Below are 24148 nucleotides of genomic sequence, written 5' to 3' on the forward strand. Positions count from 1 at the left end.
GCGTTTGAGGCCCTTCGGGAGGAAGGTCTGGTAAACCCGACGATTTCAATTAGTATTCGGAGCTTTAGAACAAAGTGGGTATTGTCGTCGGTTTATAAACGAAATTTCGAGGGAGACATCGATGAGCACTCTTTGAAGCACAGCCTGAAGAATGCGAAATCGTAATGTAGTAAACGTGGAATCTTCAAATCAGTTTACCAAGAAAATATAACTGGACATTGTTCGCCAGGCCGTGACGCAATAGAATTACCTTTTACGATGGTAGAACTTTCGGTTGCCTTCCTGTCCTGCAACAATAGCGCGCCTGGGTTAGATAGAATCACATGCAGCTTTTTGAAGAACCTATGTACCTTCCACTACTAGGAGGCACTAATTGAACTTGTTCAATAAAGTCCTGGAGCAAAAACCAGCTTTCGACCACAAATCCTATATGCCGATTGCAATGTTATCCTGCATCCGGAAATTGATGGAGAAAATGATATTCCGTTGCTTGAACCAATCGGTCGAAACAATTATGGAGAGGTTCCGCCGAGCCAAAGGAACCAACAATTGTTTTGGATTGCTTTCAACAGGCGGCGTATGCTAGCAAAAAACCAATGGCATCTATGTTCTTGGATATTAGGGGTCTTTTGACTCCGTGTCCTTTGACATCCTTTCGGATAACTTCACCGACAAGTGTTTTCTCCAATTTGCAAATAAATTGCACAATTTTTGAAAACAATATTGATTTTCCATCTTAAATATATAACATTTACACTGGGGTCGCTTTTTACGCGGTTGGTTGTACCGCATTTAAATGATTAGATTAGATATACTTATACTAAACTTATTTGATACCGCGTGCAAATGATCTTTCGAATCGAGTAAAAATGATCCGCGTTATTGTAAAAATATTCCGTTTAAAAAAAAAACGCATAAAACAACCCGCGTAAAAAGCGACCCCCGTGTACTGAATAATTATTCTAGCTCATTATGTGACTTTTTTATGACATGTCCTTATATAAAAAAAATATCTCATGAGAACATAAGATGTTCAAACATACTATTTCTCGGTGTGCTTTAAACACTGGTGCACTAACTATTTCTCTCTTTCCTTCACCAGATCTTTATCACCTTTTCAGTGAGTCGTGAACAAGTGTCTTTCACCTCGACCGGCTCACCTGTTAGAGATATCGGATTTATGAACTCTCCCGTATCAGTTACTCTCACGGGTGGAGATCTCCACATCGCAGCACTCATTCTCCCGCTCTCGCGGATATCGGAACCGAAAAACTCAGAGAAGGAAACGAAAACAAAAACAAATCAAACCAGCCCTAAAACATCGTACAGCACATAAAAAGCATATTGCAGCTCGTTTCAACCATTTATGATTTCAGCTTTGGCTCCGAGCGGGAATGAAGATTCGCTCTCTCTCTCTCCTTTTCTCTCTCAATCCCGCTCATGGGCACATGCTGTTTAAAACCGATAAAGAAGCTACGGGAAAATTTTACCCAAACCGATCCGTTCGTCCTTCGCTTTCTCCCACACTCGCACACCCACCCCACCCAGCGGACCGATCCTTCGAAACTGCACACGCAAATTTCCCTTTCCGACCTGTAGAGCTCATCTCTCCGAGTTTTTCCTGTTTTCGTTGTTCTACTGGCAGGCGCTGCTGGCAGATGCTTTCTTGCCGTCGTCCGCTGGTGCTGTGTGTGTGCGCGCGGCGCGTTTTGATCCCGAATCTGGCGAGTACAGGAATAAATGCTATTCAGTCAGCATCCATCCAGCCAACGGTCTTGGTCGTCATACTAAGTGGTCGTCATCAGATTTGATCAGAACCATTCTCGTCCTCTCACCCGTTGCTTACTGGTTGTGCGAAATATTGGAATCCTTTTTTTGCGTGGGCGCCAACCGACCGTTCGAGTTTCGTTGTCGCGTTGATCGCGCTTAGACAAAGTGTCGTCATTCGTTGTCGTCGTCGTCGTCGTCATCCTCATTGACATCGCTCGCTATTCACTCGCGGACTTCTTTCTGCTTCTTCATTTACGGTTTTGTTTTGATTATTTGTTTCGGTGCGCGGCCGTCTTCCCCGTGGAAGACGAACGACGTGTAAAGGAGAGAATCCAATTCGGGCTGAGGGCCGGATAATGGTGCAGCGGTCCTCTACTCAATGATCCGAGCTGAGAGCGAGACGCACCGGGGATAATGTGAAACATGTGTCCATGGTGTGAGTTTCAGAATGTGATAATAGGATGATTGAATGTTGTCACTTTGCTTTTGGGAGTGAAAGCGCCCGGAAAATTACAGTAATATACATAGAATAGTTGATTAATTGATTGCGCGTGTGTCTGCTCACGACGTGGTTTAGCCGGTAATGGAACGAAACCGCCCACACGTGGATAGTGTGTTAATTAAAATTCCATGTTGGGTGTATGCTCTTTTCATGAATAACCGCCGCGTCCCTAGTGCATGTAACAATAGCGATTAATTAAAATTTCATGAGAAAAACAGATTTTTGCTGCCACTGCACAGGATAGAGGTAATTTGTGGAACAATGAAGTGGTACGCCATTCTCGGTATTGTTTGCTGGTCTGGTCTGCTGTTGCCTCCGCTAGTGGCCACAATGCCCGATGGTTATTTGAAAATGTTTCCGGTGCAAACACAATTTGATCCTTGCTATGATGAGGACCGACCACGGCGCTGCGTTCCAGACTTTGTGAATGCTGCATTCGGAATGAACGTTGCTGCGTCCTCCACTTGTGGACTTCGTGGACCTGAGGAAGTGTGCGATAGTCACGAGATTCGCGGGCCCTGCCACCAATGCGATGACTCCGTTCCCCGGAAGAGATATCCAGCTTCCGCTCTGACCGATGTGAATAACTCTAATAATGTAACTTGCTGGCGCTCCGAACCGATTCCGACACCGTGGGGCATAAATGCCTCACCGGATAATGTCACGCTGACGCTGTCTCTTGGAAAAAAGTATGAACTCACATACGTAAGCATGACTTTTTGTCCAGCGGCCGTTAAACCCGACTCCATTGCAATTTACAAAAGTGTAGATTTCGGAAAATCTTGGCAACCCTTCCAATTCTATAGCTCCCAATGCAGACGAGTGTATGGCCGACCAAACAGAGCTACCATCACCAAGTCTAACGAACAGGAAGCTCGTTGTACCGACGCCCACAGACACATGGGTGAATCTACTGGCATTCAGGGTTCTCGGATAGCCTTCAGCACTCTCGAGGGTCGTCCTTCGGCGTCCGATTTTGATTCGTCTCCTGTGCTGCAGGACTGGGTAACGGCAACCGACATCCGAGTGGTATTTCATCGTCTCCAGATGCCACAAGAATCCATAGAAGACCTATTTTTTTTGGGATCGCCACAAGTACCGGCATCTTTCAGGCAGCAAAAAGACCCTTTTGGCTTTAACGGAATCGAAAGCTATGACGAGGCGAGATCCACGGTCACCACAGTTCCGACAGTCCCAAGTCTCACGCATCATTATGCTGTTTCCGACTTCGCCGTCGGAGGGCGCTGCAAGTGCAACGGACATGCCTCTAAATGTCTTTTCGGACGCGACAACGAACTGTCCTGCGACTGCAAACATAATACGGCCGGTAGAGACTGCGAACGGTGCAAAGCGTTTTACTTCGATCGACCCTGGGGCCGAGCGAATGCACGAGAATCCAACGAGTGTAAAAGTAAGTATGATTGTTCTTGACAACCTACTGATAAAGTTCCAATACAATCGATTATCGCTTAAAGGAATCTAGGACATCGTACCAATAACGTATGTTCGAAGACCAAACAATAGATAGGACACTATCTCAGCGCGGCTCCCCTAAAAATATGTTGTTTCATGAATAATTTTCTCAAACTCTAACGAGCAAACCAACGAAGGATTTCTCCACACCACACCAACCCAACATCCTTCTGCTGAGGTTTATTACGGGATGGGAGGGTGGAAAAGGAAATGACAGTCCTGTTATATTCATATTTAATTAGTCGCTTTCATTCTGATTTCCTATTCCGTTGACATCCTCCGGTTTGTTTATCCACTCCTGCATACCGCCGAACTTAGGAACGCAGCCCACAGAATATGAACTGCTGCAGGAAACCAGGGGGAAGACGACAAATAATATGTGTAACGATAATGATGACGACAATGATGATGATGACTGGGGTTATGCTGCTTAGTTTATCAACGGAGCATGCCATTTCAACTATGAACCCCCTTTCGTCACCAGACAGACAGACGCACGCTGGTAGGCTGTGAAAAGCCTTTTAAAGGCCGACAGCATCCTCGGGAGGGTTTAAACAGGCGTAAATGAGTGACTGTTTGCGTTACTGTTACTGTTACCGTGCGTCGAAGGACGGGTGAGGGCTAATTAGAGACTCTGTTGGTTCAGTGTCGTATCGTCTTCAAATATTTCCGTATAATATACCGTTGTTTTCTATTCGTCGAGAATTAACGACTTTCAACGAGAATTAACGACTTGAGAATCAGCCCTGTAGCAGAATATGATTAGTTTAGTTTGTCTATTGCCAGTTTCATTGATTTGGTTCTCTTACTTCGATTATTTTAAACAACTTTTTTTCTACGCTTTTAACAAGAGGAATTTTATAAATAAATAGTAAATTTTGTCTTGATCAGAACAACAAATAGGAATCACCAGATAGAGAATAAGTTTTTTGGGCAAGGTTTTAGAAAATGTAAAAATCTGAAACCATGAATCAATTTATGAAAAACTACTGTATCTTATGCTCGCCGTACTCAAATATGGGTGAGCTAGAAAGTGCTTGAACTAAGCTTCAAGTAAAAGTACTGCCACGCACACAATTGTCCCGAAGACACCATTACACTGGAATGAAGGTGAAATACGCTGAGAGGATCACAGTGCGTTGGCTTCGGATCAGATACGAAATTTTGTGCATCTGCATTGTATCTTCTGATATGCGTAATCTTCTTGGTAAATTTTTTTTCTCCTTATTTTAACGTAACGGAAGGTAACGTCTGCTGACAAAATAAATCATTAAATAATTCGTAATTCCCCTGACGGAATCTTTTTTATGAAATCAAATATCAGAAATCTATTTTTGAAAAAATAAAAAAATGTCATATTTATTACACTGTGCTACAAATAAAAAAAAATGCAAGGACTTCTGGAGTGACCTAGTGTAGGTTGTAGGCCTTGTTGAGTGTACGGTTATGGTCTCAGAGACAAAAAACGTAAAACCACGTCAAACATTGAAGGTTTTTATTTGAAAATTTGTTTTCTTAAAAGTATCTAATTTTGTTTCTTTTAGAAGCGATTTAGGCAACTGAATTGTCTTTCTTAAACACTAATTACGAGACAATCTGAGATGATCGATTTTTTAAAACTCGACTTTTGATTTTAAAATAATTTTTTTCAGAGTAAAATCTCAAATTCAATTTTCTTAACATTTTTAAGTGAAAAAAAATTCAGCCCTTTCCTAATGTTAGTACTGATAAATTTTCAAACATAAAATATGCTAAGATAGTGAGGAGAAGACGACCTACACACCCACAAAGTTCAATTAAATTCTGAGAAGGTGCTGCCAGCCTCTCAGTCGAGTTAAGGCGAAATTCTAAATATCAAAAATATCAAAACTATTGAAGTGATGAAAAATACCCATAATGTCGAAAACATCAAATAAATAATGTTAAAAATGACATAATGAACATGCCGAAAACTAAATGGTAATAATGACAAAAATGAAATGGAAATAATAACAAAAAATAAATGATAAAGGTGAGATAAATAAAACATATAATAAAAATTTAACGATATATTTGACATGAATGACGAATATAACAAAAAAAAGATATATAAGAAAGTCAAAAAATGATAAAAATCTCCAAAATGCTAAAAATTTTAGAATTGCTAAAAAAGTAAAACAAATTATAAATTTCCAACAAGTCGAAAACATCAACAAAAACCCAAAATAGTTCATCTAGTGTAATATAAAACCTGAATTAATCCACCTAGCACAGCAGAAACCTTTATTATACTAACCATTACTACACATAAACTTATATTGCCAGTAAATCATAAATCGTTTAAAGTTGAATTTAAAAGATAGTTTTCCAGAGGATGAACCAAATACGATCATTGAATTAAACCTCGACGTGGTTTTCACAAATATTGTGAATGTCATCACTGGAGTCTGGGTTATATTTTTTCGACCCCAAACATTTTTTTAAGCTGTTTAGGATAGAAGCTATTTATGAGTTGCTGACATAATCGAACGCCCTGAAACAATAGAGATAACAATGATACTGATTTCATTCTAGAACAGCAAATATGTTTGTAATTTCATTGCAATACTATTGATATAATTCCTCATAATCCAAGCTTAAATACCACAATGGCTTCGTTTTCAAAAATCACAAAATCTAGAAAAGAACAGAATGATTGTAGATTATGAATTAACATACAATATTTCCTACGAATTGCAGCAATGTTCTACAAAATTTGTCGAACTAAATTTCATTTTTTGATAACGGCTTTTGCCCGTTAAAATTCTAGTTCATTAAGCAGACAATGTGTGCAGTAGGGAAAGCGAAAAAAAAGCGAACTGGAAACATGATATAGATTTGAAAAAATATCCCGTCGGGATATTGTATATTTTTTCAAATCTGTATCATATTTCCAATTCGCTTATTTTTCGCTTTCCCTACTGCACACCTTGACTGCTTAATGAACTTCTACAAACTTGCTCTCAAGAAATTTTAGTTCAGAATTATACAGGAACGCGTTAAACGCTTTGTTACCGTATAAAAGTTACTTGAATCATACGTGTGAATATATCAAAAAATTCACAAAAATCTTGATATAAACTGTGAGGATCAAATGCTAAAAGATTTCATTGAAGTTCATATAACTGCTGTTGAAAGTTGTCAGTTTAATTCTATTCCAAATGTATGATTTGAAAATGAAGGTTTTTCGCAAGACTTAAAGCCTAGCCCTTACTAACACGCAGAGAATCCTGAGTAAGAATCCCCAGTATACTTTTAACTCGGTGACGGAATCGTGAGAGGAATCGCAAACACGATCCGGAGGATTCCCACTCAGGATTCTTATTCAAGAATTCTAGAGCCATATACAGGACACTCCTGAGGATTCTTGTTTCAGGAGTCCTCTTCAAGGACGCTCACGAATCCAATGTGAGGAATCCTAGCAGGGCCGGCGGTAGTAGTACCCATTCGGAAAATGTCTCTGTGGGTACTCACCCACACGGAATTATCCCCCTCCATTGCTTACTACCCACTCGGGAAAATAATGTGACGCCGGCCCTGAATCCTAGAGAATCTATGCGAGTCGTATATGTTCGTCCGGGAGGCTTTATGGTTAAATCCGAAACAATTTCAGAACTTTATAAAACTTGCTGCGACAACGAGAAGTGGGAGAACATGGATACTCTGTTTGCACTGACTTTCAAATTAGAAAGCAATATTTATAAAACACAAAAGCGTAGCGTATCAGGTGAGTAAGAAGCGTACTTAAATAAGCATTCCGGTTGCCTCTGAAATATATTGAAAACTGTTAGCAAAGTAGTGAAGGGCGTTAGTAAAGTTAGTAAAGGACGGGACACGAGGCACATGGACACTAGGCATATGGATGTTAGGCATAGTATGCTAGGCATACAGACGCGAGGCATAATGGATGTGAGGCATAATGGATACGAGGCATACTGCCACAAGGCATAACGGACGCGAGGCCGAATGGACCCGAGGCCGAATGGACGCAAGGCCGAATGGACGTGAGGCCGAATGGATGCGAGGCCGAATGGACGCGAGGCTGAATACGATATTGTATGATCGCATGAGATCCAATTATCGTGACTATGTGTTCCGGATTTGCAACATCCATTTCGCAGCAGAATCTATGGAAAAATAGGTTGCACCTTTGATGATTGATAAAAAGCGTCATTCAATGAATTGTATATTTAACTCAGATATTTTTACTCTAAGTATGTAGTTCAAGTGTAAATATATTCCTTAAGAGTTTAGGTTGGGCATAATATTTTTTTAAATCATGATGCGCAGACGCATAACCGAGGGCAAGGAAACGAGGTGTAACTAAGCCGCCGTGGTTTCCACAGTCCAAGCCGGCCGCAGACCCGCCTTTTTTATGTGTGGACCTCCGACCAGTAGTTGTTTGATCTATTGTGGCAATGTCCGGACTTTTTTGCTGTTTGCCCATTTCTGTTTTTTTTACCATTTTGCAGTGCTACTTATTGAGAAGTAACCTGCTCCGTGTTATAGTGCTTTCTGTCTTCTTCAGACTTCTGTCTTCCTTCAGACTTAGTAACCTACTTTCTTCCTTATCGATTCTATCATATTCTCCTGCAAGCTATCACTCTAAAAGCATATAATGTGCAATAGTCTATGATATTATCGAAGCTTTAGACGAGAGGTTATTAAATCTGGAGAGAAGATTTTGTGTGGAAGAGCCTGAGAATGAACCCATACTTAAAGTCCTTGTTGCGAACGAATCAAAGCGGACTCTGTAACCTTGCGGATACGAAGCTCGACGACCCGCCGTTGGATGCGGCGGTCCTGGCATACAAACGACTGATCTACTGGTTTACTAGGTCTACTTAAACAGAGTTTCTTTCCCTTAGTTAAGTCCGAACGAGCGGTAGCGAGTAAGGACAGCATTCGCTCGAACAGCGAGTCGGCCGAAGGCTGCGAGAGTATTACTTTTCAAATGACACTCTAAAGCTAAATACATGTTATTGAAAGAGTATTCTGCCTCACTAAGGTATGGGAAAGATTTTCTTATGACGAAAAGCTTCCTATCTGCTGGATCACCACCAAAATAAATTCCAGCAACTACTGCGAGCTTCTGTAAGACAACGATACTATTCATTTTTCCCGATAAACCAAGGCCTGATTTTCTATAAAAGGCATCAGCGTTCTTGATGGACCAGCTTGTAGCCCGGATTGCAACCCGATCAGGAACCACTGGAGTATCTTAGCTGCAAGAGTTTACGCCAATGGATGCCAGTTCAACACAGTAAAAACAATATCGCACGCTAGCCTGGGGGGCTAATGCTGTCTCGATCAACTAGATTAGTTGAGAGAATTCGTTATCGATATTGTTTTTGGCACATTTTGTATGTTGTAGGATAAGTACAACGATACACCGTGCCCCAGAGCCCCAGCGCTGAGTAGAGAAAATTTCCAGCTCGAAAAGATTCTCGACTCGATCGGGAATCGAACCCGATATCACAACCGTGTGGGAGAGTTAGCCGACCAACATCGCTAACCACAGCACCACGGGGAGCACCAGTTCAACACAGTAAACGACCCTCAATCATGCATACGTTCATGCTGGCAACAAATCTCTGTAAATACTCTCCATAATCTTGTCAATTCAATGCCCAGAAGAGTATTTGTAGTTATTATGAGTAAGGGAGGAGCTACAAAGTATTAACCAACTGATTGACTCAGAAAATTTGAGCTTTTATTACGTTGACTTGAGGTGCGTCTAAACGAATGCATCAGCTTATTTTTAATTTTTCGCATTTTTTTCTCTATCAAGTGCACTTCTTTTGAAGAAATGATGCTTTTTGCTTTAGTTTATGATATCAAACAAAAATAAGTGAAGACATTCAAAATCCAATTAGTTTTAAAAGAAAAACCTGGAAAAAACATGGTGCGTCTAAACAAACGCATGTAACTGTACTATCACTATAGTGTAAAATATGCCGGAATTTTGGACATGTACGAGTTAGATAAAACCAATCAATACCTGCTTTTTTCTTTTGGGCTTCTCTGTTTCTGGTGCCGGTGGGGTTCTTCAAAAGAACTGATTTTACCATACTCCAGTATCCAGTATCCTCGCGGCATGTCGCAACTTTCCGCTATCGGTTTTTACTCCACTAAACATTGTCGGCAACACTTTCCGTTCAATTACGACTAGTGCACATATGTCCTCCGTGAGCCGCGTCACGGTTTCAAGTCCATAGAGAACTACTAGTCCAATGAGGGTCTTGAACTTCGTCAGTTTTGTGCGGCGCCGTATGCTTCTGGATCGTAGCGTCCTCCGAAAGCCAAAATAGGCCCGATTTCCAGCTATAATACGTCGTTGGATCTCCTTTCTTGTGTTTTTGACGGTGGCTACCAGAGATCCAAAGCTTACGAACTCATCTACCACTACGGGTTCATCGTCGCCTATGATCCCCATCGTAGGAGACGAATGTTGCCACTCCCTTTCATAAATTTGGTTTTCGACGCAATAATTTCTAGTCCAACACTCCTAGGTTTCAATTTCAATCTGGCGTAGATTGCCTCCGACATCGCAAAATTTCTCGTAATAGCGTCGAGGTCGTCTACGAAGCCTATGAGTTGACTAACTTCGCTGAAAATCGTGCCTCTTGTTTCATCGGATTACACCATCAAGAGTAATTTCGAACAACGTGCAGGACAGTCCATCTCCTAGCTTCAACTCTCTGCTCGCTTCGAAGGGTTTCCCCGATACGCACTCGTAACACATCACTCGATCCAGGATAGCTTTGATAAGTCGTGTCAGTTTATTCATGAAACCGTAGTTGTGCCTTATTTGCCATACGATGCCTTAAAGCCCACGAAGCATTTTTGAAGGATTTGTCGGAAAGTGAAGATATCGAATCTAGTAGCGATGTGTAGTAGTGGGAGCTCTGCCGGTAGTCTGCTCTCGATTCTTCTTTAGTGACTAAACTTTATATTTGATCTCCAAGATATCGGGAACTGGGACACTGTTATCGTTTGTAGGCACTCCAAGGTTAACTTCTCTTCCGCCTCCTCCCGTTGCTTCGCCATTGAGGTGCACCTTACTCTTGCTCGATAGATCAGGCATCCCTCCTCGTCCATACACATATCTGCTGGCGTTCCTTTCTGCTCACAATCGTGGTTAACTCATTTCAAGCTCATCGATATTTGACGCATTTTTTTTGGTGGCGATGTTTAGATTACTTTTCCAAACTCATTTTTTCTTCTCCATGCCTTGCTGGTATTTCCTGTCAAACCAGTCATTTATGGGCTAGACTTTACCTCATCTAGTATCTCGATTGCGGGCTCTCCGATCACCGAACGTAGCTTGACCCATTTATCATTGAGAGTCATAGTTCCTCCGTAGGTTCTCGGCAGCCTGCGGATTGTGCAACTGCCTGGTATTTGACCGAGGAGGACAGTTTTGTCATGTGTGAATTACCGTAGGTAGTTTTGAGAGCACATGTACTGCTACTAGGTGGTGGTCTGAGTCTAACTGTAGCCGCGCTTCGAAACGAGCGTTTTTTTGTGAAAAAAGGTGTTTTTAATCACCAGTCCTCGTGGAGCTGCGAAGCTAATGCATCGTTGGCCGTTGTCGTTCGTGTCGGAGTGTAGATTTTGAGGCCCTATAACCGGTACATACACCACTTCCCATTCAATTTGGACGTTCATATCTCCGGTAACAATCTAAGTATTCCGTAGCGAGCAGCTGTCGAATGTTGCCTTTAACTGCGCGTAGAACGATTTCTTCTCGTTCTCAGGGTTACCTTCGTGCGGGCCGTTACCTTACAAGGGTCACGCCACCGAGTCTCATGATGGGGCTGCCATCTTGGTTACAGCATTCGAGACAACACGTTTCGTAATTCAGTCGCCCGCTCCGGTCAGACGCTGTTGTAAGCCGCCCCTACCTAGGAAACTACAAAAGGTTAAGATTTTCACGGAGGTGGTCATCCCTGTCAGTATACGAGTCTCTTATTTAGTGATAATGTAGGTTTCGGTTTTTCCACTAAATATTCGCCGCTAGACTGGCAGCCTGAAATATAGCATTTCTTATGTAAAATTGGTCAACAAATCGATTGGTGATGGTTTTATTTTAGACAGGGTACGGAAAATGGTCTATTTTGCCCCTTTTCACCTTATTTTTGCGTATTTTTGGAAACATAGACCCTTTACCGTCCCCTGTAAATATAGACCCTTTACCGTCCCCAATTGATTTATTGACCAATTTTACATATAAACTGCTATATTAAAGGTTGCCATCCCGGCGGCTTTAAATTAATGGGAATTTGGGTTTATTTTTTCAGTGTGCAATGGGTTGGAAAATAATACAACTATTGCACAGCGGGTAGACGAAATGATTGAGACAGGCAAAATTTTGTCAATTTTTAAATAGCCAGAACTTTACGAAAAATGAATCATCTTTGATAAAACCGGTTTTATTTTACTGAAAAACTATCTTGGTTTCCTGGTATTACTTGAGAACTTGACGTGACTAATGGACAACGGAAATGTTCCGGATTTTAGGAATGTGCCTCAAAATGTGCCTTTTTGCATTGCGTAGAACTTGCTCTGACGAATTAATTAAGTATGGGTGTTGTTTATAGAAGTTTTTTCTCTTGTTGGGTACAATTTTCTTTGGGCACCCTAGCAGAACTTTGTGAGTGTGTAGGCCTAACTTAACCAAGCAACTTTGCAAACTTTTGTTGAAAATTTAGGTTTGAAGTATTTAAACCTCCTTCTTATAAATCAACATATCTGAATAGAAGAGATAGAAAATGGTTGTCAATGGATGACTTTCAGAAATTTATCTGAACTTTTATTTAAAAACATTAAAAAAATGAATTTCACATCATACACTAAAAATATATTTTGAAAAAAAAGTGATTTTAACAATATCGGTTATTTCAGATTGTTTTCAAATGAAGGTTTTTAGATAGACAATTTAGTTGCCTAAAACTCTTCAGTATGTACCCAACACTTTGAAAAAATTCTAGTTTATTGGAAACATACAAATTTAAAAGAAACAAGATATCACAAAAAGTTCTACGCGTTGCAAGAATGCACATTTTGACACACACTCCTGAAATCCGGAACATTCCCGGTGTCCGTTGATCCCGTCAAATTCCCTAGTAATTTTTGAAAACTAGGATAGATTTTCAGTAAGATGATCGCGGGTTAATCAAAATTGATTCATTTTTCATTAAGTTCTGACTATTTAAAAATTGACAAAGTTTTGCCTGTCTCAATAATTTGTCTACCCCCTGTTCTATCGAAAATTGTTAAGCCTTGTTGAAACGCAAATTACGTCCTCTGATTGGTCGCTTGCTGACTTTCCCGAAGAAGTTCGACAGGAAAGTATATTTAGTAAGCATAAGCGTAGCTGATTGCGGCAGCAGCAGCTGGCTACCCGAATTTACTTCCGGCTTAAAAAAATCATTTGCCGGTTGGTCACATACCTCAACAGCAGCGTGGTAGTAGCAAACCTTTCCGATATGCTGGTTGAGGGCTTCAACCTTTCTCAAGACGACTAAGCAAGTAATTGGAGATTAATCATTTTTTCAAAAGGTCTCAAGCGCTGGACTTTGGAAGTAAATGCTTTAATTTTTTGTTCAGTCAGTGATACCGTATTTCAATGTATGAATTAAAAACCGATTGCACTCCAATAGCACGAGAGAAGTACGGGGATTGATGCCTTCGTGACGATTTGGGATGTTGCTTAGTAGATATATGTTGATGGAAATAGAATTTTTTACGACAACGTGAAATTTGCCGATTTTATATGCCACATTTCGTACTCCTGCACGGCACAAAATTGTAAACTGTTTTATTATTGTTATACCGTAGACTCCCAGCGTTTATTCAACGAAAAGTTTCTTGGTTTGAGCGAGCAATAGAAGATTTTATGACTCATTGAAGAAACACTCTAAACAATGCATTTGTTATTAACGTGCGTAGTTCTACGTCGGTTATGCGGTCGTGTCAAGGATACAACCTCCTTCTTTTTTATGAATTTGTTCGGGTGGAACAAAAATTTCGAACTTAAGAGTAATTTTCTAAAAGGGCGTAAGCATTTTGGCATAGACTTTATTCAAAGAATAAAAAAATATTTTGTAAAAAAAATATACGTCGTGAAAAAACGGGATTTTTGCCCAAAAATAATGAAAAAACACACTAAATTTCAATTTCGAAAATAAATTGCATTTCTTATATTTTTTTCAGCTTGAAGTTGTGGTAAAAACACCAGGATGGAAAAAAGAAAGTTAAATTTCTATGCAAGGTTGAGTTTAAAAAAAAATTATTTCAACATTTTAAAAAATATATTTTTATGATTTGAAGAGATTGAAAAGGACATTACAAACCAAAAATCTAATATCCTACATGCATCCTTTTTCGAGTGAGTTTAAATTGAAATTTAGAAAATGAGAAGAAAAAACAAAATTTTAAATTATTACTAAAAGCAATAACACTTCCCCGCAAAATATACCTGTTGTTGAGAGTTTATCCTATTCCATTAACATTTGATAAATTGTTCAGGGTTAAGAAATGCATGACAAATTTTTACTAAGTTTTGAATAATTTCGTTCAGTTGATGCAAAAATAGTCATTTGGAATCAAGATGCTGTTGGCAGCTTGCTTCCAGATGCATACCTGTGTATGAAGGTTTCATTCAAATAAAAGATGGTCGATTAAATTTTTGCGTATTTTCAGACCATTTGGCATGGAAACGTTTATATTCTGTTGGAACGGTACTGCATTATTTTTTTTCCAAAATGTTTATTTGATATAACACAATACAATCTAATGTTTAACGGAGCCGAATACAAGTACTGCATTATTGATTTCCTTTTGTGTTTTTTGTTTTGGTTGTTTATCTATGTTTTACCTAAATAATAATATTTGTTAATCGTATTTACGTTGATCATACAGAGCGGAGGCGGTTTTTTCAGCAACTGTTCAAATTACACGTACTGATATTAATTTTAATAAATCTAAATATGCATCTATTTCATCTATGAATATGCTTCCGATCAGCAAATGAGCTTCTCAAAGATTCCCATTTCATCCAAACGTTTAAACAGCCGGTCGGAAGCAATTGAGAAACTAAAGCGACACCCGCAGGGCACATTCTAATGAAAACGAAACCAAATCAGCCCGACTCGACTCGACTCGGCTCGGTGATCGGTATTGATGTGAATATGTAGTGCAAATTATAATGGAACCATGAAACTAGTGTACCTTCTGCTTTGGTTCATGTTCATGGTTGCCCAGATAAATATTCAAATCTATCCCTCAGTCAGAAACAGCAACTCGACGCTCGATGTGCCTGGGGAAACCCACCCGAGCAGAACGTCTCACACATGCCGAATTAGAGAGTTGAATGGTTGATGAATCACCCAGTCCGGGCCGGAGAGGGTATTGCTACAAAGAAAAATGATGTTTGCAAGCAAGGAAACGTTACGGATAAGCAAGGATATGATATGCTGCCAGAGAGCCAGGGAATGTTGGCATATGGACGATTGTAGCAACAACATTGATGGAGGAAGCGAAGGCATCCTTCCGAGGACGATATGCTCTATTGGATTGAAAGCTGTTGTTCACGGTTTAGAGCTTTTGCACTTTTGTGTAGGTATTTAGCAGAGTGAGGATTGTGAATTCCATCTCATTGTGCATGTCAATTATGTTTTACGCTCGATAATTCAGCTGAGGCATGTGAATATATAACTGACAGTTGAACGGTTGATCTGTCAAGAAGGAAAACCAATTGTTTGCCGTAAAATTGTTCGCCTTTGTTTGAATTGTGAAACTTTAACATATGAATTGGATGTTATTTTTCATCCTGATTTATTACGCTAACTTAGACATCTGCTGTCTTAACGTATGTTAACCGAACAAAACTGAACAGCATATGTGAAAAAACGATGAAGATAAAAAACTAGAAATCTTGCGACCCACGACACAAGTCAGACGTAAAGGCAGATCAGAAAAGCAAACAGTTTGCAATTAAACTAAATGATTTCCATCAAGAATCTATCGACATTTCTATATATTATATTTTATCACTGGTAAAAACTACTACCTGGAACCATATCAAGTCACGATTCCCATTCCGAACTTTGCACGGATTCGCAAAACATTCGCCTCTGTCCGGTCTACATAGTCCAGATTCGGGCAAAGAATTATGTTCCTCGCAATCTTATTTCAAACATTTCTTGCCGGAGCCCGCTAGCCACCAGCAGCATTCCGACATTTGCAGCATAATTTATGCATGACTTTTAATTCATTATGAATGAGTATGCATAATCTGGCGGGCAACAGCGGCAGCCAGAACTTCCTTTCTTTTGTCTAAAACCGGCAGCGGTACTAGGCTCGCAAAAGCCTCCTCTGCCATAGCGTTTATTCCGCGATTTGTGTTTTTGCTACATCTCAAAAAATGAATCACGTTTTACACTCTGTTGAACATAGCCTCTGAACGGCACGCGGATTTAATTTTTTGCTGCGAAGAAGCTAGCCGCCACACCGCCGGCCGCAGCCTCTAGACAGGTTCATTCCGTTCGCCGGTTTTCTGGATGCTGGCTGGCTGCTGCGGTCATGCCAGGAAATATCTACATTTATGCACAAACAACCTGCTCCTCCGGCGTCCTGTCACGACTATCATGGCTTGCACAGGGGGCTCCCGGTTCTGCTTCTGCTTTCCCTAGAGCGAACAGAAGAACAATAACATTATGAAAATTGAAGATAAACAGGATCAAAGATTATGTAAATAGCACCACTCAGCCAGTTTCCACCTCGGGTGGGAGTGGAGTGGAAGCGGAATCAGGCAATGCGAATATCGAAGCGCGCACTGCATTTTATGGCCAAAGAAATAGTTTTTTTTTTGCTTCGATGGTGGGTTTGGCGAGCAATTCGAACCTAGAAGCGACGTGCATATTAAATTCGATATTTCCACGCTGTTCACAAGATATCGTAGATTCCTACCCATTTATTGCCTTTAAAATGATCATTTTTCAAAAAACAATTAGTTTATTTCTTCGCACTTTTGCTCCGGCTGATCGGACAGCAAACACAAATTGCTTACTAAAATAAAAATGTTGCAATTTGTATCACAGCTGGGCACATTAATCAAGCTTATCTCGGGATAGTCTTATCCTTCATCGCTCGCGGTGGTCACTTTCAACACTATTTGTACACCATGTGTACACATTTTTTCCATCTCTCAAAGCAATCAGAGTTAGACACATGTTTTCCACACCTCACCGTCTGCACTCCGCTGCCCAGGAATCAACACAAAACCCCAAGAATATCCATAAATTAAGCTTTATTTGAAAAGTTAATCGCGTCGATAACTCCCACTTAACACCGGCCATTGCATCCAGGTTCAGTGGACTGAAGATAAACAGCGGCTCGGAGAAGAGAAGGTTATTTTCTTTTGACCCGCCACGTATCGGATGCTGGTAAGTGCTGAGAGTTGCCAGGTAAACACCGCTACCGCGCCACGCCACTCCACACCGCTACATCGTGAAGCTACAATGAGCCACTTGGTTTACATTTTGATTGTTATCACCTCATCTCAATAGCTTGCTGCTGTCGCGGATGATAGCATGGAAGACACGACGCCGAGGTGCTGTTTGTTTGTGAACCGGCAGGGGATCCGAAGTTCTTCGTGTCGGTCGGTCGGTGTCCGGTCATCGATTCGTGCGATTCGAGTGAAATCAGCTGTCATACGAGGCGCCGCTTGCAGTGGCGAAAGTGGATTCCGCGTAATACTCTTAAATTAGCTGGACACGGAAAAGGCTGATCGGGCCCGATCTGCGGGAGTTCTGCCCGATCGGTCGCTGAATGGTATCCGCGGGGTTAACTTATTTTTATGTGTTCCAGAAGGAGATTACAATCACTTGTGTCTTGTTTTTTTTTTTTCGGTGGGTCGAATGAAAAGTTATATGCAAGTGTAGTTTGGTGGGCTATGAATCATGTTGAAGCCCACCTTGTTTTTTCTTGCATGAATTTTGCAGTCTCACCATGGATACAGTTACATTGCCGCGGTCTGAACTGCTCGAAATGTTCACTTGGAAACTTTCAAATAGAAAAGAGTCTACCATATCGCCCTATAGCTGATTAATAGTTCATGCATTCCAAATATTTCAAATAGAGTATACGACTGCACAGTGGTCGGAAAGGACTGAAATCAGGGCGAAATTAATAACTACTTAGGGTTGCCTCCTAGATGAACGATGTCTTCTCGAATATTGATCCTGAAACTATTGGCCAACTTTTGATAATGGCTAGGTAGTTCAAAATTCCACCGCTAGGGCGGCGCTGTCGCTAATTACTCAAGGAAGCAAAAAAGAAGGATAATGTCTAAAGAAAGTTTGTAGAGAATAGTATTTTGAAAAACTCCTCCTTGGATATAAAATTAGTACATGATGTATTTTTTGAGTAATTTAGCAATTAATCTTAAAAAACATGATTTACGGCTACCTATAGCATGTCAAAGGAGAAATCCCCGAAAAACTCGAATTTTACGTTCCAGATATATCAAAAAAAAGTTTAGGTATGCGTAACGGCTATTAATGTGTAGGTAGTTTAAGTTTTAATTTTATGAGTGGCGCCTCAAGCTAACTTTGCTTGCTAAGAAATGGCTGCTTGCGCGTCGCACGGTCGTTTTTGTTTTTGACATTGTGAACGTTTCGGCGAAAATTGCCCAGAAAACTTTGTTGTTCCTGTCTCTATGAACACGAGGGAACATTTTAAATTTTGAATGAGCGCGGGTAAAGGCGGGGATACCATTTAAAAATCTACATAAAGTTGGAGTGACAAGTATTTTATTATACTTATTTTGTGGAGAGAATATTTCCATGAAACAACTATAAAAAGGATATCTGAAGTTGTTAGAATACTAGAGTAAGGCCATATAATCATTTCGACATTACTGTAACATTCATTACTACTTCTGCATTCTGTAATAAATCACCTGGGTAAACAACTTGAAAATGGAAAAGTCTTGAGTGCAGAAGAAGCCTACTTTCTCAACTTAGTTAAATGTATGACAACATTAATTATCCGAACATTCTGATGATTTTTCACTAGCCTAAACCCTGCGAAAATGATTCCCGAAAAGGGCTTGCTCGATGCATCAAGTTGAAAAATTGACTTTTTCCGACTTTATGAAATTTTAGACCACTGTGGACTGCAGGCGAATTAGTGGAAAATGTTGTTTGTAATCGTGTCTTACGCAAAGGTAACGTAGAATTAAAAAAACTTGCTTATGTCAATGTATTTTTCGCAATATGTTTAGGAATACACTAAATTGGGCTCAATCAATTTAAAGGTGTGAAGCGGTAAATTTCAGTGATAATTTTCTCTCTTATTCAATAATTGATTACTAAAGCGGACATTACTCGAAGCAAATATTTGGTATATTTCTCACGGAACTTATTTGCAAAATATGGTTCCTCGGCCAAATATTTGTTTTATGCTATTACACTACAGCGAATATTTGTTCGTTTGCTTGAACAGCAGCAAAGCGTCTTTGCTAATTTTGTAGCAAATATATTTGTTGTGCACGATGCGAATTATTTTCAGAAAATAAACTTGCTAGCAAAAGCAAGCTTCCATTGCATATCTTGTGTGTCACTCGAAAACATTATTTCATTGTTTTGGTTGAGGTACGGGACTGCCCTGACTTTTCAGCACTATACATTTTCACGGAAATTCGTTTTCGGTTGGCTTTCTGGTAATTGACTGGCATAATAAAAGATGGGCGAACCGGCTCTTTCGGTGAACGGGTCGCTCACTCAAAGCTCCGAATCGGCTCATATGAACTAGCGTTGCACCGAATAATAGGGCAGGGAAAAAGTTTTTTTGTGAAAAGTACCGAATTTTCAGTTTACAGAGTAATGGTTTTAAATTGAATTTGGTAATTCACTTCAAGTCAAGAATAATTTGGTTTTTACTTTTACTCATCTTATCATCATGTTTCGTTGAATATTCGGCCGTCTGTTCAGCTGAATATTCGGCCGAATATTCAACAGAACATGGTGATTAAATGAGAAAAATTAAAAACCAAATTACTCTTGAATTAATGTGAATTATCCTAGACAAGCTCGAGTTCAAACCATTATTCGATAATCCGAATTTTCATTAATCTTCAAAAATAACTTTTTCCCAGCCCTATTATTCGGTGCATCTCTAATATGACAACTCATGGTTCATGAATATTTCTTTGTGAAGGTACCTGATAATAATGTTTCGGTAAACTTCGGTTTCGTTTGTCTTCAGTTTTAGTGCGTTGTTCATCTACGGAAGCCGTTCGCACGTTCGCTCTTTTTCATAGACCGGCTCATATGAACGGTTCACGAGCCGTTCGCCCATGCCAGACAACCCTATACCCATCGGGAACAGCAGTAATCAGAATGCGTGATTGGGTGCTTCTTTCCACTTCTCCGAGAGGAAGAAATTTAGGTGCTTATTTTACATCAAAAGTTCAAAATTAACTTTCGTACCGCAAAGCAGGATTCTATATAATATTTTCTTCAACATCAATTATAGGAAAATAGATAATGGATTTGCTGTAGTTTGCTCATACCAAATTCCAGTATGAACACAGAAAAAATGAAAGCAAATGTTCGCTCAGTTGCGAATTGACTAGCGAAGAACGATATTAGACGAAGCAAATATTTACTTAATTTTTTGTTTAGAAAATATAACCGCAAACATATTTTTGCTAATAATTAATGCAAATGTTTCGATACTAGACGGGCAAACATATATAGTCCGTCATTTCACGCAAATATTTGCTTCGTTTAATACCCGCTTAACCCTAAAACGTTGATTTAGGATTGCCATTTACCAATGGCACTGGATGATTCTAGTTCTCTTGTTATTCTCTGCTCCGCACACACTGCAAACAAGACATAACGATAATAACACAGTTAAGTCTTTTGACGTAGGACTACGTCTTTGTTTTCTATGCTGGTAAGCATTCTATAAAATTGGAATTGAAACTGGCAAATGATGCGTCAGATTTCAAAAGATAATAACAGCATAATCACATGATGGATAAATATTACCAATATGTTGGTGGATAGATAAAATGTTGAACACATTAGTTGCCATTATTTTGACGTAGAATACGTCTTACGGCAACAATTACAGGGACCCAATTTCAATACAGGGATCCAATTTCAAAACCGAAAACATCGAGAGCGTCACAAAAATTGTCCAATTTAAAACGCTTTAAATCCAGTCAGTTTCCAACCGATTTCTGTCATTTTTGCAGCAATCGATTGAAAATCATTTAAGGACCCGTCCAAATGCAGAAAACTGTAATCTGATTGTTCAAACTTTTGTAATATTAAAAATTGTTGAACATTATCGAAACGCAAATGTCGACTTTTGATTGGTCGCTTGCTACCTTTCCCTAAAAAGGACGACAGAATGGACTACTTAGTTAGCCGAGAACGCACTCTTCGTGCTATATAAGAGACTGTTTCTCCACAAGCAAATCAGTTTACTAGCAGCAGGCAGCAGCAGCGGACATCAACACCGCTGCGATGGCAGTAGGCGAAGGCAGCGTGGATCAGCAGCGGGCAACAGCGGTAGTGGTTAGCTGCAGTTCCTACCGCTTTCAGTTCGGCTTCCCATCGATCTGAGTTGGACCCCACCAGCGATAATCCAATTCAGATATCGTTGGGTGAATACACCCCGAAACTGAAAGAGACTCGCACTGCCAGTTGGTTTGAGAAGCCACCATCATCCAGCGTATGTATATATGTATAGCGTGCGTAGCGTGTTGCTAGCGTGCGTGGCTTGCTATTTAGCGTGTGTGGCTAGCTGTATAGCGTGTGTGTATGTTTATGGCGTTTATGCATGTCTGTAGCGCGTGTGTGCATGTTTATAGCGTGCGTGGTTTGCTATATAGCGTGTGCATGTCAATAGCTTGTGTGGCTTGCTATTTAGCGTACGTGGCTTGCTATATAGTGGGTGGCTAGAGTGCGTGGTTTTCTATATAACGTGACAAAAACAATTAAACTCAAAGTTTATCTGAATAATTTCTGACCTAGTGAGCCTGAATCACATAATTTTTCGCGCAAGTCTTACTGATTGCGGCAATCAGTTGTAAAATTATCTACGCTACCGTAAAATGCAGAAAATTGTTATTTGAACTGTTATAGATGGGGAATGCACTATTTGCCCTTGTCTATAGCCTCTTTGTAGCCACTGCCTAAATTACATAAGACAACCTCAAAACAAATCAATTTCATTCTTGTTTTGGATACGGCAGCAAGTGGTACCGCATTGCTGCACATAACTTCTGCTGTTGTTCATTGTCGTTACCGGTGCCAGCTACAGAGGTGAACGTCATCTGGAGCAAATATACTATTAAATTAATTAACCCCAATTGAGTGTATTCCCAAACCTATTCCAAGAAATACATTGACATAAGACAGGCTGTCGTATTCTATGTTAACTCTGCGGTCGTGTCTTATAAACAACCTCTTCAACTATTTTCATTGTAAAGCGATAAAAATCGATAAAAATGGTCATGAACAAATTTACGCAAACAATGAACCAATCACATGCTAGCATTCCTAGTACAGACGACATGGATAGACACCAACCATTCCCTGTGATCATCTCTGTATCAATATCCAAAAAAAAAATTGACAGAGTCTTCCCGTCCCAGTAGGTCAATTTATGTTTGCTTCCATGAACCAATACTAATTTGATGTCTCGAAGGTAAAGGTTTTTCGAGAAGTTTTAAACAACCCCTTTCCTCGAACAATTTCTAAATCTGCTGTCAGAGCGTAATAGAAGTTGATGTCTTGAAAGAAAACATGCTGCTAAAAGCAACAATACCGTAGAGTATATGTGGAACAGAGTACCGGTAGTTTCTCGTCATCTAACATTGCAGCGGGCACGACTTCTATTCGCGTGCAATCAAAACTGCAATGCGGCTACTGATGGTGATTGAAAGTTTATCTCATGAATATGATTACCATAAAAACCATAAATTACTCAAAAAGAATTGAATATTTTTGCAACGATTATAAGTTATTTTTATTTATTTTCTATCTTCGATATTCACCAAATAATCGTGACCGACATAATATCGAATGAGTAAGTTCCTAAAAATACTGATTTATAGAAGAGTAAGAGTCGGCGAGTGCTTATGAATTTTTTGTCCATTTACTAAGATATATTCAGAATCTTTATTTACATTTCAACATTTTTAGTTCTTTTTTATTTTTAACTTTACGAATAAATATGTATTTGGAGTCGACCGTGTATTGATATCGGGGTTTTTTCTTCGGCTCAGCGGTCTTGTAATTTGAAAACAGCTATTCAATTTTGTCCTACGTTTCGACACCGATTGGTATCTTCCTCGGGGAAACTATATTTAAATAAGTCAACTATTTTAACAATTTTCATTTGTACATACATTGCCTACTTACAAGTTCTAGTTTTGTTTCGCGTCCTACGGTTTTTTAAAACATATAACTGTGTGTTCTGTATCGTTCGATAGTGACATTGGTGGATTGGCTAAATTCGGAAAATTATTATTTTAAATGTGTCATTTTTAGCTTAGGTTTAAAGTTTCTTACTATTTCGGTGTTTAAATTTTTTAAAAACTGTGATTGTGGCGTTTGCGTACTCTATGGTGGATTTATGCTACTAAGGAATGGTATCTTGGTTATTTAAAGTTTGGCTATTGCTATTCGAGCTAATTTTAGAGGGAGATGGGCTATTGTTTGTTATACCAGTCAAAAGAGAGGCATAGGCTGTATTTAGTCCGGCAATGTCTGTTCTCTTATTGACGGCTTGTTGTGTGGTGTATATATGGCACATCTCAAGGAATGGAAGTGTGTTGGGGGTTCTACTACGGTCAATGATGGTAGTGTTGTCTAGGTTGAATCTGTGTCCGAAATCAACACAGTGCTGTATGAGAGCTGTTTTCTCTCTCATCTCGTCTATTGTTGTTGTTGTGTGGGTACCAGCGATAATCTCGTCTATGCGTTTGATATTAGATTTGTGACTCAATAGCCTTGTGTTCAGTTTGTTGTTCGTCATGCCAATGTAGCAACTGCTACAGTCACTACAGGGTATTTTGTAAACTACACTATGGTTGTCTGTTTTTCTGAGTGGATCTTTGAGTTTCGAGAGAAATTGGTTGACTGTGTGTGTTTGTCTGCATGCTATGTGGTATTGTGGATAGTCATGTTTGAGCATTTTAGCCAGTCGTTGTGTTAGCAATGGGACATACGGGACCGAACGGTACAGCTTTACCTGTTGTGTGCTACTGGAATGATCTTGAGGCTGTTGCTGGATATGCTGTTTGGTTGCTGATGGCTGCATGATGTTCTTGCTGGTTTGTTCTTGCCTTGGACT

At 39.8% G+C, this 24148-nt stretch overlaps 1 protein-coding gene across 2 annotated transcripts in view; it reads left to right on the plus strand.

Moving 5' to 3' along the window:
- Positions 1-1657: 1657 nt before the first annotated feature.
- Positions 1658-24148, plus strand: part of LOC129729264 (netrin-B-like) — a 250740-nt gene continuing 228249 nt past the window's right edge. The window contains exon 1 of one of the 2 annotated variants that reach the window (XM_055687786.1): positions 1658-3683. In XM_055687786.1, the coding sequence (XP_055543761.1) occupies positions 2534-3683 (1150 nt within the window). In that variant the 5' untranslated portion in view covers positions 1658-2533. The remainder of the gene's footprint in view (positions 3684-24148) is intronic. The other variant, XM_055687778.1, reaches the window with a different exon arrangement.

Source organism: Wyeomyia smithii, chromosome 1, assembly GCF_029784165.1.
Source record: "Wyeomyia smithii strain HCP4-BCI-WySm-NY-G18 chromosome 1, ASM2978416v1, whole genome shotgun sequence".
In the NCBI taxonomy this organism is placed as follows: domain Eukaryota; kingdom Metazoa; phylum Arthropoda; class Insecta; order Diptera; family Culicidae; genus Wyeomyia; species Wyeomyia smithii.